Source organism: Mixophyes fleayi, chromosome 3 (assembly GCF_038048845.1).
Source record: "Mixophyes fleayi isolate aMixFle1 chromosome 3, aMixFle1.hap1, whole genome shotgun sequence".
Classification (NCBI taxonomy): Eukaryota; Metazoa; Chordata; class Amphibia; order Anura; family Limnodynastidae; genus Mixophyes; species Mixophyes fleayi.
In genome coordinates, this window is record NC_134404.1 from 96,300,281 (window position 1) to 96,320,770 (window position 20,490).

Consider the following 20,490-nt stretch of genomic DNA (forward strand, 5'->3'; position numbering starts at 1 on the left):
TGCCATTTCTCCTGTGTTCAGGAACCGTGGCCGTCCGCCATCCCGAGGGTCTGCACATGTGCAGCCCTTATGAAACCTTCAGTACCTGTTGCTTTTAATTGATTGGATGATCAGGCAACCCTCCCTATTTAAACCACCTGTGATCATTACCTGGTTGCCTGATCTTGGAGTCTCATTCCCCATGAGCCTCTGAAGGTGTTCCTGTGTTTCCTCGTGTATATAGCTCCAGCTGATTCCTGTCTACTACGTTTGTGGTTTCCAGACCACTTCAACTCTCCTGTGTTCATCGTGCCTGCACTCAGCTGATTCCGATCTGCTACTGATGCCGGATTCCAGTCCGCCTCAACTTTCCTGGGTTCATTGTGTCTGCACTCAGCTGATTCCTATCTGCTACTACTGCCGGATTCCTGTCCGCCTCAACTCTCCTGTGTTCAGCGTGTCTGCTCTCCGCTGCCTCCGTTACTTCTGCCGGATTCCAGACCACCTCTACTCTCCCGTGTTCAGCGTGCCTTCCCTCCGCTGCCTCCACTACTACTCCCGGATACCAGACAGCCTCAACTCTCCCGTGTTCATCATGTTTCCAGTTTTACTTACTACTGCTTCCTGAGTATTGCTCCGTTGATTACCGGTTACCTTCCGTGCGCTGCACCAACCTGATTACCGCTTCCATCCTCCAGTGGTCTCTCCTCCTGCCGTTGTTCAGCCGTTCAGGTATCCCTGCACGTCTCCTTGACAGCCTGCTCTCCTGAACCGCGGTATGCATACGTTCCATTGACTTTGCTATTGTATTGCATATCCGTCTGGACTGTGTTGTGTTCATCTCCGGAGTCTTCCATCTACTGAAGCTATAGTTACTATTGACTTTGTTTCCTATTACCTGGATCTCTATAGTGACTTTGTATACTTCAAAGCAGCGCTTGTCAGTTATTATTGCATTGTGGTTATCATCGTGGGATCAAGTTCCGTGTGCCCCGTGTATCCTCTGCATTCCATTCATCTCCTCGTGTCCCTCCTCACATATATATAGCAGTGGTACAACTTGCTGCACGCAGACCACTGACTCCTGTTTCCCATTGACACCAGTTTCAAGTATCCTCTCACATAAGCAGTGGTACAACTTGCTGTACGCAGACCACTGACTTCCCCGTTACCTACTTGCACCTGGAATCCATTCCTTCACTATAGACAGTGGTACAACTTGCTATATGGAGACCACTGACTTCCACTACCTCCTCTCTACTCCTGGACATTCCTCCTCACTATAGCAGTGGTACAACTTGCTGTACGCAGACCACTGACTCTCCTCACGTTTACTTGTCCATCTGGTTCCTCGTGTACATACATCTCAGTCATTACCAGTTGCTGCTAGTCATAGACTTTCCTTGAGCATTCTCTCACCATCTGCTGATTCTCCTGTTCCGCTATCACCCTGCTACCAGAGGACCATAGTACCAGCTATATTACTCTGGTAAGAACATCATCTGGTGATATCCTGGGCAAAGACTCCTAGTGCCCGTGACAAAGCCTTTCAAGAAAAGTGGAAGCCGTTACCGCTACAAAAGGGAACCAACTCCATATTAAAGTATATATGTATTTGAATACGATATCATTACAGTTCCTGTTGGTGTAATTGTCAAGCGTCCAAATACTTTTGTCCGTATAGTGTATGTCCATACCTAAATGTGATTTGGGTCTCACGACCTTACACATAATAAGTCTTGGTGGCAAATGTATCTTAAATAGATGTCATCAGCCATGAAATGAATTCCCTAATTTGATCAGGAGGCGGTCATGGTTTCCTTGTGCTGAGGTATACATTCCACACAAAGTCCCATCTTAATCCTCATTTAAAAGGTTTATCACATGCATTGTTATGAAATTGTATGTCTTTCCTTCAGCAGGCTCTGAAACTGTGCCGATAAGGAAAGGGTTGCTAAATAATTTAAACTTCATCTCTAAAATTAACTTACTTTTAAAGGGTGCTTCTCAGCTTTTTAGGGGTGGATTCAGAATCCAAAATGTTAGAATTTCTTGAAGAAATGCAGGTTGCAATGAACAATCTCCTGCACATTCCACGATTCCACACTGCTTCACTGCCAGCGAGCACACATAGCAAACAGGATGTGAAAGTCTATAGGCACTGGTATGTTTTTGTTTTTTTTCTGTTCCCCCCCCAATCACATTACTGAATTTTAAGCTTATTTAAACCAGGGTCACACCACCTTTTAGGCCTACAGCAACTGGTTTTCCAGCAGTATAGTCTCTTATAGTTCCCCTTCCTTAATGGCTGTGTAGCATTACAACCAACTGCTTCTGAAAAACCTTTAGAACAGATGGTAAGATGTCTTCGCCTATAGCAGCCGCCTTTCCCGTAGAGCTGGTTGCACTCAAGGTACTCTGATGCATTCAGGTCTTAACTCTAGCGTAGTAAAAGTTTGTATGTGTTTACCATAGAGCAGAGGTAATAGACAGTAACCGGAATACAGCAGACAGATACCAGAAACATGTGAACGTCAAGGGTTGGTAGCAAGCCGGTTAGTCTGGAACTGGAAAAATGGTTAGGGCAGGTAGCAAGCAGGAAGAATCCAAAATACAAAGCCAAAAGTTGAAGGGCAATCGGAATACAAGCAGGGTCAAGAAACAAGCCAGGGGTCACAACAGGAGTCAATCAGAATTCGGGTAGAGTATTCACACGGAACTGGAGCAGGTCAGCAAATGTGTGGCACAAACTCTATAACCAGCAAGGAGGCTAATCTATCCCTGCCTTAAATACTATGAAGAGCCAGTAACAAGACAGGGCATCAGCCTGCCATATCAGCCCCAGTGTCATGCAAATGATGCTGGAACCACCACTGAGTGGTACTGACGCAACTAAACAGGGAGACACAGAGTCTAACACACCCCTGGTATTCATCAGGGACTCCAGCAAGGAAGTATGGCTGCGTGAGGTCCGCAGGTCGTTGTTGTTCACATTAGTCACCAGTGGAATGGAGCAGTGAACAGAAATGGTTGAATAGTCCGGGTCAGAAGCCAAACAATAGCACAGTACACAGGGGCAATCCAGGAGAATGGTTATAGGCAAGACAAAAGGTCTGGATCAGAGCAGGCAATGCAGTACCAAATAATGAGCAAAAGAGTAGTCAAGGAACAAGCCAAGGGTCAGAACCAAACAGCAAACAGGAACAGGTAACTGGTAACAGGAACACTAGAGCTGATGAACCAATACTGTGGCACCACAGCATAGTGTGGAGGAGTCTTAAATAGATGGAAGTGGCCCCTGATAGTTGGCTGGTGATTTTGACGGTCAAGAACAGGTGACCGCCGACAAAATGAATGGAGAGAGTCCCGTTGCCTAGCAACCGGCACTGCTTTACAACGCATGCACGTGCACTGGGAGGCCGAGATCTGGAAGAGCGTCCCTTTGCTAAACAACGGTATGCAGGTGGAAATGGAGATTAGACATCCGTCCCTGGCACCGAAGGGAAGTGTGAGGACAGCGCCCGACACCCAGCAGGCAGATAATGAAGCATCCCCTAATGCATACATGTCCACAAGAAGATCCATGCGAGCCGTCACGGCTAGCGTGGTGGCTCATAACAGTTAGAGCTTAGTTTTTCAAGTGGGAGACTTTTTGTTTATGACATCAAGCAGCCAGGTGCAAGGTACTCCAGAGTCACTGTGAAAGGGGAAGGGAGCAAATCTCCAACCAAAAAACACACAAAAGGGAAGGAGTCAGCTTCCTAGTGTTTTTCTTTTCCCTGTCTCTGCTCAGTGAAGGAGTTAACCCATATGTTACAGCTGCCATGGAGTCTAAAAAAGGGAATACGCCTTTACTATTCTTGGTGTATCTCACTCTCTCATTGCAGATAACAGTGACCAGAAAATAACAATTAAAGTCCAGAAAGAATATTTCGATTCTTAAGCTATCTGCTGTCCCTAGCTCCGGTGTCCAGTTCCAATATGCAAAAGGAATTCCCACCGACTGGTGTTAGCGCTACTAAACTGGGAGGCGTGGAGTTTAACGCTCCCCCGGTGTTCACCAGGGACCCCCGCAAGGATGTATGGGCTTTGCTGCATGAGGTGCGAAGGTCGCGGTTCTCCCAGATCTCCTAGATAGTCACCAGTGCAGTGTAGTCAGACAGGCCGGACCGGAACCAAGGAGGCGTGGTACAACGGAGATAGGCGAGAGAATAGTCAGTAACAGTTCGGGGATCAAAACCAATACGGGCAACAAGGTACAGAGGAGAATCCAGAAGAAGGGTCTAGGCAAGCCAAAATCGGTAACCAGATAATCACATAGAAAACACAGGGACGCTGGAGTAGAGAACCAATACTCTGGCACCCCAATGGTGCCAGAGTGAAGCTTAAATAGCAGGGGAAGGAAGCTGTTGGGCAGCAGATTTCCGACAATCAGAACCAGCTGATTGTCGGAGCTGGCGTCCTGTTGCTAGGCAACGTGGACGCGACATTCGGCGCATGCGCGCTGAGGACAGGGGGCCGGAAGGATGCCCCGTTGCTAGGCAATGGGGTGGGAGAGACTGCCCGAAGGCGACCATCTCCGGCACCTGGGGTGTGGAGGCAGCGCCTGACAGAAGATAGCAGTTTGTTCCAATCCCGTGTTTCTCATTTACCGCATGGAACATTTGGATCAGACCCTGGTACACATTAAACTATTCATGCACAATTATGGATACAACTGGAAGGGACCACGCTACCTCACTGAGTGTATGTTGCAGCCTGCGGGAGAGGTGTAGGGGTATGTCCCAGTCCCCAGTATAGTAATAGAAAACACAAATACTCCCAGGCGCAGTGGTTTGAACATGAGATGGATCTAGATATATAAGTATAATTAGTATACATCAAACATTTATTAAACAGAATACCTCCAGTGCAATGGGTATAAACTGAGTATCAGTACAAATATTAAAATCAAAGGATGCTTAAAAAAGGGAACATTACTTATCCTGTAGCAGATTCACTGCATTGTACAAAGGAGAAAACTCCAATAAGAAGTCAGCTACTATGGATGTCTTATTTAATACCCCAACAATAAGGTTCATTTTGCTAACTGCAAAAGACAATGGTAGTACCATCATTTTTGGGTGGAAGGCGTGGGTTCTGTAAAGAGAAATCTTACTGAAAAACTCAATCGGTTTATTTGCCGTTGCCTGCCACTGATATTGGGACTAACAAAAACTCTATCTGTGGACTTGGATAGCCAGAAAGGAGTCATTTATTCATAAACCATACCAATATCAACAACATTGTCAAACTTTTGATTGTTTGTCTATGGTTATAAGGGGATCCTTTAATCATCTTCTGATTTTAATATTTGTACTGATACTCTGTTTATACCCATTGCACTGGAGGTATTCTGTTTAATAAATGTTTGATGCACACTAATTATACTTATATATCTAGATCCATCTCATGTTCAAACCACTGCGCCTGGGAGTATTTTTGTTTTCTATTCATGCACAATGCAACTTCTATAAATTCAGGGATATTTACAGGGAAAAGTTTGGACACCCTATCATGAGGTTAACTGTACCTTCTAAGTTGTTTATAGCTCATTTTGTAATATGAATTAATTGTGATGGGTGAACTTTTTGATCATTTCAATTTATATCTGCCTATTTTATAATCCGAAGTATGGAAATCAAGCATGAAGTGCTCTCTTGGACACATGGTCAACTTTGAATGTATCGTTATATTATTGTTATAAATAAAAAAAAAAAAGAGATATAAAAAGATACATTTGGAAATGAGCACATGCTTACTTACCCTCTTGACAAAAATGAAACAGTCAAGCATTGAGTGTTCCCTGTTCAGCAGCTGAAACCACAGCATTTGTGAAGGCTGGAGATTGTGTTGTAACCAAATCTTGCCACTGTAAGTTAATTCCACTCCTGCAAGTCTAATCATTAGACTGCCATGACCATGCCCTGGGGAATTGGAAAGACTTCATAAATTAGGAGACTTTAGTTTGAAAATACTGAATGTGCAAAATAAATAAAACCTACAATATGGATCCTCAAATTCACTAAACTGGTATTAGGCAGATAGCCCTGTGACAGTGAGATACATGTGCACGATACAGACTGGGGAGATACATGTGCACGATACAGACTGGGGAGATACATGTGCACGATACAGACTGGGGAGATACATGTGCACGATACAGACTGGGGAGATACATGTGCACGATACAGACTGGGGAGATACATGTGCACGATACAGACTGGGGAGATACATGTGCACGATACAGACTGGGGAGATACATGTGCACGATACAGACTGGGGAGATACAAATTAGTAAAGGTAAATATTATGCTAGATAAACTTTAAACTTTATATATATATATATATATATATATATATATATATATATAACCCAAAACTATTTAAGCTTATACGGCGCTCAAACAATAAAAAGTGATACAAAAATGAATACTTATATTTATAAAAAGGCAGCTCCCACGTCTACGGACACCTGTTTGCGAGTGTCACACCTAAAGAACGGAATACAGAAAGACAGGGGCGCCACACATAGTGTAATATTGTTTCCACAAGTGATAATAAAAATCCAAGTAGTGCTCGTACCAGATATATATTTCAATGAAGCTTATCTGGTGCATATAAAGATGAGATTTCATAAAGGGACTCCAGATGATCTCCAATTCCAGGACCAAATTGCTTCAATAGCTAAAACTCAAAGAATAGCCACAATAGTGTAACACCATTAAGATACTTCTGAATTAGTTCTTATAAAAAATTTTAATAAAATTGCTTAGCGATCAGTACAAAATATGCCCGTACATAAAAGTAAAATAAAAACAGCTTATCTGTCCTCCTCAAGATCAAACATGATCTGCATGTCATGAGCGTAAGCAGCAATCCCGGCCGGTGAAGGCAACAACACTCCGGATAACATCAATCAGGTGAAGAGAGTCCAGGTAAACCCGACGCGTTTCATCTTAATAAAGACTATCAAGGGATGATAATACATGGTATGCAACCTCACTAGTATATATACTCAAAGTAATCAGGCTTAGACCAATCCTAGGTAAATGATTTCCGCCCTCATGCTGCCGATTTGGAGTGCATATCGCGTCATATCCACTTCCGGTCCCAATAAGATGTCACTTCCGGCTCAACGTTACCATAGTAACAACTATACAATGTATACTTCGATCACATCAACAAATAGCTATGCTATATATAACCATTACCCAATAATCTCATCATAAAATAGTCTAAACATATATAGAGAAACAGCATCACTTTCTGTAATAATCTCCATAGTAGCGGGATGAAGATAATGCTGACGGGATGAAACTCATATTGACAATATACGTACCTACATGGTAAGCTAAACGAATACAAAGGACATACTCTCTATATACAAGCCTATTAAATTCTATTTTTTAGTGACACTAGACTAATACATCCGATCTCAATGAGATTGCATCACCATAGTAACAAATATACAATATATACTTCAATCACATCAACAAATGGCTATGCTATATATAACCATTACCCCATAATCTCATCATATCATAGCCTAAACATATATAAAAGAACAGCATCACTTCCAGTAATCATCTCCATATATCGAGATGATTACCGGAAGTGATGCTGTTTTTAGCTATTTGTTGATTTGATCGAAGTATACATTGTATAGTTGTTACTATGGTAACGTTGAGCTGGAAGTTAGATCTCATTGGGACCGGAAGTGAATATGACGCGATATGCGCTCCAAATCGGCCGCATGAGGGCGGAAATCATTTACCTCGGATTGGTCTAAGCCTGATTGCTGCTTACGCTCATGACATGTGGATCACGTTTGATCTTGAAGAGGACAGATAAGCTGTTTTTATTTTACTTTTATGTACGGGCATATTTTGTACTGATCGCTAAGCAATTTTATTAAAAATTTTTATAAGAACTAATTCAGAAGTATCTTAATGGTGTTACACTATTGTGGCTATTCTTTGAGTTTTAGCTATTGAAGCAATTTGGTCCTGGAATTGGAGATCATCTGGAGTCCCTTTATGAAATCTCATCTTTATATGCACCAGATAAGCTTCATTGAAATATATATCTGGTACGAGCACTACTTGGATTTTTATTATCACTTGCGGAAACAATATTACACTATGTGTGGCGCCCTTGTCTTTCTGTATTCCGATATAGATAGATTTATATATATATATATATATATATATATATATATATATATATATATATATATATATATATATATATATATATATATATATAGACACATACACAGAATATATTTATATCATTTTATAGGTCCCAAAGTTGTCACCAAAATATGTAGTTCAGGGCTGAAGTTCAGCATATGACAAAGATCAATAGCAAACACTTTAAAAAAAATATAATAATAATTCTGTGCAGATCAAGAGCATCCAGACGTTTACAGTCAAATGTGAAGAAATATGTTCATGTTTGAGAGAGGAGGTTGCTGATTGAGATGAAATGGGCATAATGGAAAACTGTACATTATCGGGGGCTTTTTTTGGAGATGTAAAGAAGTCCTTTGCTGCAGGGACGTCATAACTGAAATAAAATGTGTATCGTTTAAGACCACTGATAACTTTAAACTTAAAATTTAACTCCATCATAGGACAGAAGAATACGGCTTTAGAAGCAGGCTATATACTACTAGCAGGCTTACCGAAACATGCAGTTATATAGCAAATAAACTTGCTTCTTATGGGCAAAGCTACACAATTCACACAACAATTAATGGTTTACAGGCAGAGTACTCCAATAGTAATGACCGTGCACCCAACACAATATAAAAACAGTAGTCATGCAGCTAATATAACATGAAATAAAAAGCATTACAAATGTCTATAGTATGCATTAAATTTATATACACTTCATGGCAAAAAGAATGTGTAGAGCTGAACATCAGATTCGCATGTGCTTGTTGAACACCTCCTTGTGCGTTATTATGAAGTTGGTACCCCCTGAGCCTCCACTATACTAGGAAGGATTACCGCTAGATTTTGAAACATGGCTGCAGGGCTTCACATCCATTGGGCCACAAGTGCATTAGTGAGGTCGGCACTGAGGTGGCTCGATAAGACCTAGTTCGTAGTCCAATTCATCCCAAAGGTGTCTGATGGGGTTAAGGTCAGGGCTCTGTACAGGTCAGTCAAGTCCTTCCACACCAAACTCAGGAAACCATTTTTTTTGATGGAGCTCACTTTGTGCATAGGGGCATTCCTATAATATACAGGAAAGGCCAAACGGTTGGCAGAAATTTATCCAGGCTCTGCCACACCCAGATTTGTCCAGCAGACTGCCAGATGGTGACACGTGATTCGTCACTCCTTAGACTGCATTTCCACTGTTGCAGAGTCAAATGGTGGTCTGCTTAACACCACACCAGTCAATGATTGCCATGGTGCATGGTGATCTGAGGCTTGTGTGTAGCTCCTTGGCCATGAAAACTCAATCCATGAAGCTCCTGACAAACCCATCTGGTGCCGACGTTGCTTCCAGAGGAGTTTGTAACTAGGTAGTGAGTGTGGCAAGAGGACATACTTGTAGGACCCATTCTGTAAGCTGGAGTGGCTATCACATTTCGGCAGAGCTGCTCCTGGATGCTTCCACTTCACAATAACCACACTTGCAGGTGACTACGGCAGCTAAGGCAGAACAGAAATCTGACAAACCAACGTGTTGGAAATGTGGCATCCTAAGACAGTCACAGAGCTATACAGAACCACCCATTCTACTGCTAATGTTTTGCTGTATGCCTGACTTTATGCACCTGTTAGCAATTAATGTGGCTGAAATGAACGAACACACTAATTAGAGGGGATGTCCACATATTTTTGGCCATGTAGTGATTACCAAATTAACTACAAACATCTATCCTTATCTTCAGAATCACCCATCTGTTTCTTCTATTTAAAACACCAACATGCCTGTCCCACATAATAGACACATCTCACTCTGTATTATGCTTTAATGGGGAATTGACATGGGAGAACCATTTTCTTTTATGTGCTTTAATTATGAGTAAATAAACAGTTTTACATTTGCTGCGAGATGTTTCTGTACCATCATCGGACCTTTAAAAGATAAAAATTACCCATTTCCAAAACATCTCACTACCTTAGTGTCATGGTTGGCTTACAGGAAATTGATCCCTAGGCTCTGCTGAACATGGCTTGGCCCACCCACAGGCGCGGAGTCTAACAGACAGGTGGTTTTCACCAGGAACCCCCGCAAGGAGGTATGGTCTTAGCTGCACCAAATCTGCAGGTCTCGGTCCATTGAGTGAGTGTACAGCAGAATGATGTGGGGGAGCCAGGTGAAGTGGATGGAGATGATGACATCCATAGAGGAGTGGTATAAATACAGGCACAACAATAATATAGGCTGATGGTCAGCAGCCAATGAGTCACTAGGAGAATAGGTGCTCTGTGGTATACAACAAGAGGACAAAGGCTGTCACTATGAAGTACTCTGGAGATGGTAATGGAAGTACTAGAGCAGCAATAGTTCAACACAGCCAGAGGATGAAGGTTGACTGGAGTGGTGGAGGTAACTCGTAGTAACAGCTGATGAGTCCCAGATGAAATAGCTCTGAACGCTAGTGATGAGAGAACTGGAGCTGTCACAATAGAGTACACTGGACAGATGGTAATAGAGGTACTGGAACAGCGATAGTTCAACACGGCCAGAGACTGAGAGCAGACTGAAGTAGCGGAGGTAACCCGTGGTAACAGCTGATGAGTCACAGATGTAGTAGTGGCTCTGAGTGGTAGGGATGAGAGAACGGGAGCTGTCACAATGAAGTACACTGGAGATGGTAATAGAGGTACTGGAACAGCGATGGTTTAGCACAGACCACGAAGCATGAGACCATGAGAGCAGGCTGGAACACAGGCAAACCACAAGGAGAACAGGAACCAGAACCACAGGCTGCAGGAAGTGAGCTTAAAGAACAGGCATCAGACAGGTGAATCCAGGAGGTTTAAATAGTGCTCCAGAAGTGCTTAGCCAATGAAAAAGAGGGAGGAGGTCCTGAAGTGCAATAGGCTTGCACCTGCACAGATCTGATTATAGCTGAATGAATGAACTGGAGAATGTCTGATGCTGGGACATGACAGTTTCCAGATGAATGGACTGCAGGTAACGAGACAGGTACTATCTGCGGGACCAGAGCGTTACACTTAGGAGTATGAAAAAATGCATGAAGTAACCATTTATTTTTTTTACTCACAATAATGACTGGTTTTGGAACAGAATAGCTTTTTATCAAACTTGTGTAAACTCTGCACTGAAAAATATTGCACAATTCAAAAAGACAAATTTCACTTCTAATTATAAAACACAACATGGATGATTCAGACTTCGCTATCCTTCATTGCATTCTGTCAATCTCTCTTGCTTGAGATCTACAGTCCAGAAAAATTCTAATATTCTAAAACCTAGTGATACTTGTAAAGACAATTAAATCTCAGTTTAATAGCACCTTTGACAGAGTATTTGGTGAGCTTGAATGATTGTCAGAATTATGATCAGTATTATAAACACAAAATTATTCCAGCTAAAATGAATTCATTTAACCATACGTTTCTGTTATTTTAGCAAACACTGGACAGAACAAACATATAACAAGAAGTATTCAAGTTCCATCTGGCAATTTGATTAACCATTACATTCAGTAATTTGTAAGTATTTATCAGTGTTCTATTACTTACTATTTTCATAAGTGTTCAACCTGTGGACATGATCCAGTCCTCTCCTTAAAGGGCCATGCATCATATGTGAATAAACAAACACTGAGCACATAATCCAATGAGGAAACCATATAAAGCAAAAAGGATGGATTCATAATTTGGGTACACTGAGCTTACTTTGGACTGGCTCATTTGTGTCTGCCGACCATTCTCAGGGAAATACTGGCATTTTTAAAAACATAAAAATGAATTAAATCAGGTTAATTTAAAATAATATTTAGTTATTGTTGCATCAGGTCAGAATTTTATTTGCTTTTTTCCCCCTTTTACTTATCCAATTTTGGAACCAAAATCTTCAGATAAGTAACAGGTTCAGTACAAAACATTCACAGAGAATCTGAAAGTTTACAAATACAACAGCTATAAGAAAACATAAGTTCATCAAGACAAATAAAGTACAAAAAACCCCATCATATTTCTTTGGTGTTTTTAATGCAATGTTTTACATACCTCTTTGAGAACAGGACATCACATATTACCATGTTAGCACAAAAAACACTCACAACTTACATTGTAGCCTCCCTATCTAGTGACCATGTACACAGTCACTAGTTTGGGAGACTACAGATATGAATGAACAAGCTCAAACAGTCCAGGTGCACAATGAGTGAAAACGCACATCAGAAGGCAAGGTCAGGATAAGCAGCAAGTTTCAGTGGTCAGGCTAGCAGAGGTCAGCAGCGAATACTGAAGAATACAATAAGTTGTCAAGCACCACAGTCTAGCAATAAGTACTATAACTGGATATCAAGCAAGCAGGACAAGCGGAAATTCACATACAAGGCGTAATTGCACACAAGCCATTTCAGGCATATAAAACAGCTGTAAAAAGTTTCTTTAGTATCGTTGTGACGGCTACGCACACATAGTAACAAACTGTCATTTACTTACATCGCCTCTGAAAAGATGACAAAATAGGGAGACTAATAGGAATGTGATCAACTTCTATTGTATGTTCCGTCACACAAACTATTTTCCCACGAAGTTTTACATTCTTCTGTATGAATTTGTCTGGGATGTCTTTAGCATTTGTAAATTTTGTCAACTGTTAGAATGTGGTAAACATTAAAAAAACATATTAGTATTTTGATAACAAAAGATGATTTTTTTTTTAATTATATATTATAAAAATATAGCAAATGTAGTTATTTCCTATATATTGATTCTGCCATAGGGGTAGATTGTTTCAAAGTGGACTTTGCACCTACTCACAACATAGATATATACAGAGACGTAATATTGATTTGCTTTGAAAGCATCGCACTCGGCTAGATACCGGTGAAGAGCATTTACAAGCTGATTCCTCCACGCACATGGAGATATGGGTCAGCACTTTGCTGTAAAATGAAGTTATGCTCAATACAAAAGGTTTGGGTGTGGGGTCACTATTGTTGATGTTTAATAATTGGATGAAGACGGTAATTAATAATTTCTGTACACTACAATCAGTTGCGATGCAATACACAACGTAATTGTTATCGCAACATTTAACGTATTTTCTATCTTTTAATATAAAATATAAAGTGGTGAAGAGGCTAATGTGTCCAACATTTAAATTACATTGCGTTACCATTCTGTTCGCAATTGCATGAGAAAGTTTCCAGTATTATTTATGTAGCGTTTGCACATTGCGATGCCATAAAATGACTCCTGTGTGAGTCTCATGTGAGTTATGCTTTGTTCTGGAGTCACATGGTCTGGACACCATTTTGAATTGTAATGTCCTTTGTCTATCTACCACGTGGGCTGATCAATCCTCCAACTTGCACACCCCCATTTACAATTAACATATATACACACTGTAATCTGATATACACACATATAAACATTTAGTACTACCTTGTTAACTCTGTAACAGATAAGAATGGCATATTTACACATAGATAAAGTAGCTGAAGTAGACAATGCATTGTATTTCATGTGAAATGTATTATGCTTTCTACACTTACATATGTAAATACTTTTAATGAAAATATCTATTGTGAATAAGATATTAACAATGGATATTTTCATTATAACATTATTGTTAATGAGACTTTGTGGATACACTCTTCATAGGATGTGCATTATTCCCTGTATTATACTGTGGTAATTAGAGTAAAGAGGGCAGACATTGAAATAGAATTTATCCAAGAACTAGGTTTAAATTGGAATCTACCCTGTGTGAGTGATAACGCTAATATCATAATAACCATTTATTATTATATTTGCCTCATTAGTGGACTCATGATAGCAGAGAGCTGAAGCAGACTCCAGGAAATAGCTCTTGTTTTAGGGACTGAAACAGACAGCAGTCTACTTTCGATAAAAGCTGCAGCTTCACCGTATAAGATATGGATTCACAATTAGTGTTGGACACATTTGTGAACTAAAAAAATAATTATTTTAAAGAAAAATCCTATAATTTAATAAAAATCTATAATAAAGCTAATATTTGTCAAAGAATTGTGTCTGTTTCTGTTCCATTATTGCGACCACAGAAATACCTTTTGTAAGAGCTTCTGTTTATGCCAGTGGTAGTTATCTAGATGTATTTTTTCAAAATGTAATTCTAGTGGAGAAAGTACATCTTGCAGCAATATCACCATAATGTGGGCAATAATTGTGCAAATACAATTCACCTAGTCCATTGTAAAGATGCATGAAATAGCAGCGCTAAACACACTTCCATGTGACATCACTTTTAGCCCGTTTGGATCAGCTAGTGATTGAATAAAGTGCTGAGCAAACACCTGCAGAGAAGGCAATACAAAATGGGAGTGTGAAGTGGGAGAGGGCAAGCCAGAAAGTCCCAAGTCCCATAGCAGTGTCTGTTATCCAGAGCAACCCAAACTAAGTAATGTTACTCCACCAGAGGTCAGCAATTGCTGGATCTTCTACACTAAGGCTTACAGGCATGTTATATTGGCCAATACGTATGTTTAAGTCCAATGGTTTTAATGGAATCCAGTCATTTGAAAACTGACTTCTCCATTAAAATAGAAACAAGTTAATATGCAAGGGGTATATACAGGCGCGGGCTGGCAGATTTCAGCCCGAGGGTACACAGGGTCATGAGATGCGGCCTCCGGTAAAAATCAGGAGAAATTGCATCTGGCCCTAACAGCGGAGAGTCTGAGCGGCCTGGGGGCAGATGCCCCCCTGCCCTGCCCACCCCTGGGTATATATTCATTTCCAGTTAACTCTACTCAACTGAAAATGAAAAGAAAGGGAGACTATATACCATGGTGTTTAACATTTTTGCATTACAATAGTAACATCATAAATATGTTACAACATGGAAAAGGGACCCTCTGATGTAGTGATATTAATCCAACAATAAATATTAAAAATATAGACTGTGCAACATAATGTACAATTGTTTTCAGTTCCTAACCAACCAGGTTCTGAGATGTTAAATTGGTAATTATTGCAGATTCGAATATTTCAGTCTCTCACAATGTTTGAATATTATAATTTTGCTTTCATTAAAACCAAAATTATCCCCTCAAAGGAAGGGAAGCAAATAACTGCAAATCAGATAGCAAGCTACATAGTATATGTAAAAGAAAGCAAAGAAACAGTAAGTAGCAATTCCCATATTCCAGCACCAATAACCAACACATAAGGTTTTCTTCTTACCAGTTTTATACTCCTTGCACACACAATGACTCCAGCTATTGCCAACCCTGTGCTGATATTCTGTAAAAGCAAAAATAATTAGAAAAGTTTAGATTATGTTGTTCAGCGATATATATTAACAATACAACATAGTAATAATAAATGTTTGTATAGGATTACTCCGTTACAAAATAGGTGACAACTACCACAATGCACTCCTACATTGTTTAAATCACTCTGCTTTTTACTGGGGCAGACAGATGCCGAGATCTATTCCATAGATCCTCAAACTCCTAGGGATGTGAAGACTTTGAAATCTTGTTCAATAAGGGGTAGCAGATGAGCCACATAATCAGAAAATACACCTTCAGCATGGCTTGCCTGCAATCAACTCACATGCCTGTAGCAAAGAAATATGCAAAAAGTATATTTGCTCTCTAAAACCAAAAAGTTCAAAATCAACCATTGTAAAACTTGTCTTCAAAGCTCACCACAAAACCATTGACACATTGCTTGCATAAAATAAAGTAGTAATTTTATACCACATTTTTGGGGGTGCAAAATTGTGACAGAAGGAGATATAAACTGAAATTAATTTTAAAATATAAGATAAAAGTAAAAATATAAGATAAAAGTAAAAAGAAAAATGCACCAACATTTTAATCTTGATGTATTCCCATAGTAAAGGCTGAAGACAGTGAGTGACCCTTGGGTGGGCACTTGAGGATAAGCAAGTAGGAGAGCCAAGGATGCGAAAGGTGCAGACAGCCCCCCTCCCCTTTTACCCTCAGTGGCGCTTGTTCATGCCTCCGTTCTGCTATACAGTTCGGATTTTAATGAAAGCAAAATGAATGACAAAGATTGCTGTGACACTTTTAAAAACTCAACGGGAGCTGAGCGTCGAAGATGCGTGAATGCAAACACTGGTTGGGGTGAAGGAATCAGGATTTTAAAATGAGGACCACTTCGGTTTTATCTACTGCTCATTAGCCTGGCATGGAGTAAGAGTGGGCAATAAAAGCACATTAGCCTAGAGCAGCCTGAACCCTTAAATCAGACCCTGCCAGTGACCACAGCAAATCCAGTGCACAAGCAATGCGATCATGTGACAGAGGGTCTCTGAGATCTCTGTGACCTGTGCCACTGTGCCTAAATTACCTTGTGGAAGGAGAGACACTGTCTTAATGTTACTAAAGGAATATCATTGTAAAGCACATACATTTGTTAGCTAGCTCTCCCTATGTAAAGTCCACATTTAAAAAGATAATTACTCAACCATGGTACCAAGTGAAAGCCCTATAGGTCCTGAAAAAAAAAAAAAATTAAAACTATGCAATTTACTTGGGGGGAAAAAGAAGCTAGACTTGGCAAACGTCTATTCAAGCACAAAATTTCAAACAGGATAATACAATTGGGCCTGGCTATAGCCAGGAAGTATGGTGCAGTGAGAGCAGGGTTTCCATTTTCAAACTCTGGATCTCATGGTTTCAAACTCAAAATCGCTGCAAATTCTGGGAATAGTAATAAATGCTGAATACTGTGCTTACAAGAGTCCAATTCCTGAGGTGCCATCTTCTATGGGGGGTTTCACCCTGGTTTCACTTCCCCCAATGCAAAGTCATAAAAATATGCAACTTTTTTTTTTATTCTGTAACTTTCTCCCTTTTATTTTAAGAAACTTGTATGCATAATTGTATACCTCAGTAGCATTTTGTATGCATCTCACACATACATATACACACACACAGATAGATCAGCCGCAACATTAAAATCACTGACAAATGAATAGCATTGATTATCTTGTTACAATGGATCTTATCAAGGGGTGGGATATGTTAGGCAGCAAGTGAACAGACCGTTCTTGAAGCGGATGTGTTGGAAGCAAGAAAAATGGGCAAGCATAAAGACCTGAGTGGCTTTGCCAAGGGGAGCGAAAGCTAACCCATCTGGTCCAATCCCAAAGAAGAGCTACTAAAGCACAAATTGCAGAAAAATTGTATGCTGGCTATGATAAAAAATAAAAAAAAAAAGTATTGAACACACACTGCAACGCAGTTTGCTGCGCATGGGGCTGTGTAACCGAAGAGGAGTCACAGTGCCCATGCTGATCCCTGTCCACTGCCGAAAGCACCTAAATAGGCACTTGAGCACTAGACCATGAGCAATGGAAGAAGGTGGCCTGGTCAGATGAATCACGTTTTCTCATATCATCTGGACGGTGCGTGTGCATCATTTTTCTGGGGACAAGATGGCACCAGGATTCACTATGGGAAGAAGGCAAGCCGGTAGAGGCAGTGTGATGCTCTGGGCAATGTTCTCCTGGGAAACCTTGGGTCCTTGCATTCATGTTATGGGCAGCACAGTCGCTAAGTGGTTAGCACTTCTGCCTTACAGCACTGGGGTCATGAGTTCAATTCCCAACCATGGCCTTATCTGTGAGGAGTTTGTATGTTCTCCCCGTGTTTGCGTGGGTTTTCATCTGGGTGCTCCGGTTTCCTCCCACAGTGCAAAAAAACATACTAGTAGATTAATTGGCTGCTAACAAATTGACCCTAGTATGTGTGTGTGTGTGTGAGAGGGAATTTAGACTGTAAGAACCAATGGGGCAGGGACTGATATGGGCACAAGTTCTCTGTACAGACTGTGGAATTAGTGGCGCTATATAAATAAATGGTGATGATGTTGATGTTACTTTGAGATGTACCAGATATCTAAACATTGTTAAAGGCCAAGTACGCCCCTTCATGGCAACGATATTCCCTGATGGCAGTGGCCTCTATCAGCAGGAAAATGTGTCCTGCCACACTGCAAACCTTGTCCAGCAATGGTTTGCAGAACATGACAAAGGGTTCAAGGTGTTGATTTGGCATCCAAATTCCAATCCGATTGAGCATCTATGGGATGTGCTGGAAAGACAAGCCTGAGCCATGGAGGCCCCATCTCGCAATTTAAAGGATCTGCTGCTAACTTCTTGGTGCCAGATACCACAAGCTTCCATGCCGTGACAGCCAAAGGGGGAACCTACACAATATTGGTTAATGATCACTCCAATTGATTTAAAGGTTAATTGTAGTGAGTGATAAGTGTAGGGAGAACCTAAAAGCTCATCCAAAGTGCTACCCTTTGAAAATAACTCTTGGTGGTGGCAGTGTGGACAAAAATAGTGAGTGCGATATTTAATTTGGATATTTAAAAAATGAAAGTAATATTGACAGACCAGGTACTCTTAAAGTGATTAACCCCTTGTCACACACATGCAGGGGTGCCAACAGGAATTGCAGGCCCCAGTACAAACGTAACAGGATCCCCCAACCTTACATCTCACCCCACCGCCATTTTTTGGAAGAACTTGACTGGCCCACACAGAGCCCTGACCTCAACCCCATCAAACCCCTTTGGGATAAAGTGAAATGGAGATTGTGAGCCAGGCCTTCTCGTCCATCAGTGCCTGACCTCATAAATGCTGTACAGAATGAATGGGCACAAATTCCCACAGAAACACTACAACATCTTGTGGAAGGCTTTCCGAAAAGAGTGGAAGCTGTTATCACTGCAAAAGGGAAACCAACTTCATATTAAAGTATATGTACTTGAATACAATGTCATTGCAGTCTCTGTTGGTGTAATAGTCAAGCATAAAAGTACTTTTGAGAGTGTATATATAAATATATCTCTATCTCCATATCCCTCTGTTTAAAAATGCTTTTCACTCTAGTTGCATTCCAGCCAATTGATTCCTACAGTAAGACTATAAAAAAAATATCATTAACACGTTTTTTCTTCTCTTAAACACTGGTGAATGTTTATTGAATTATACTCTTAAGTAACTGACTGAATCCTGCAATGTAGTCTAGTGTGGGCTTCACTAAGGGTTGTTCACACATTCTGGGAAAATGGGTAAACACACAGAAACAAACATTAATGCATTTTCGTGACACATTTGCCAATACAATCTATTATACTGGTGCATGTTAACACAAGAAATAGGTTCCTCATTCTAAAAGAATTAAGGCAGAGTTAAAGGTATTACACAATAGTGTAATCAAACCCATAAGAAACCACTTATCCCATTTCCCCGCACTTTTCATGAATTTGTTGTGAGTTTACAGGCATGGAAGAGCCAAAAAAATCAGAGCCTTGTGCACTGTATGTACAGCCATTTAACAATATCAGGGGCATATTCAATTAGGATTCCGGTCCTTGGTAACGCACGTTACCGCAGAAAGTGTGCAATATTTGCGTTATCGTGGTACCGTATTACCGGCGATTTCCGTACGGAACCCTATGGGGTGCGAACGAAAATCCACATTATTGCGGTACCGTGGATTAACTTCACGGACCGGAAACGTAATTGAATATGCCCCTCTGTATTTTTATTTAAACAAATACATTTCACAAAAATAATATTATAACAAATACATTAGTGTTGTGAAAATAAAATGAGATATTTTTGACTATTTTTGATACGTGTATTCACTCTGTCATTCATACTCTTTTGCTAATGTGACTTTGCAAAAATAAAACATATAAAAAAATAAAATAAAATGAAATAAACTATTACTGCAGACAATATTTCAAAGTTTAAATTATTAACAGCATGAAGTGAACTGAAAACATACAAATCAATGGTTTCCAATTTCCAGGTAGTTTTTTTTTAGATCCATTACTCTAAATGTTCAGCCCTGACAATTGTCAGCTGCCCTGTACCAAACAAAGCTCTTCTGTATTATGGCCACATTTCTTTGTTGCCGATTATTGAGTGGGAATAAAATTAAATAGAATATAATTATGTTCACTGGTCACATTCATGCCTCCAACTGCTAGTTTTCAAGGTGAGAAGATAAAATTATGTTTCTGCTTTACCCCCCCTCCCAATTATAACATTAGGAAATTAATGTTAGACATTGCTAGTTAATTCATCTAGCCCATACTAATGCAGATGGAACACAAACAGGAAAACAAAATCGAACATTATACTGGGAGACAGGGATGGGATTGGAATGCTCTTTTGGTGGTTGAACCATGATGTGTAATGTGCATGCATCACCAGCATCAATAGGTGGCTAAAAAGATTAATTCAAATTATGTTAATAAT

The 20,490-nt window shown here is 40.3% G+C and overlaps 1 protein-coding gene across 1 annotated transcript in view; it reads right to left on the bottom strand.

Annotated features, from left to right (window-relative positions):
* Window positions 1–20,490, bottom strand: part of C3H3orf33 (chromosome 3 C3orf33 homolog) — a 32,922-nt gene that overhangs the window by 12,195 nt on the left and 237 nt on the right. Inside the window, exons 2-4 of the mRNA XM_075202028.1 lie at window positions 15,417–15,476; window positions 12,687–12,840; window positions 5,785–5,945 (exon numbers count right to left, since the gene is read on the bottom strand). Of these exons, the coding sequence (XP_075058129.1) occupies window positions 5,785–5,945; window positions 12,687–12,840; window positions 15,417–15,476 (375 nt within the window). The remainder of the gene's footprint in view (window positions 1–5,784; window positions 5,946–12,686; window positions 12,841–15,416; window positions 15,477–20,490) is intronic.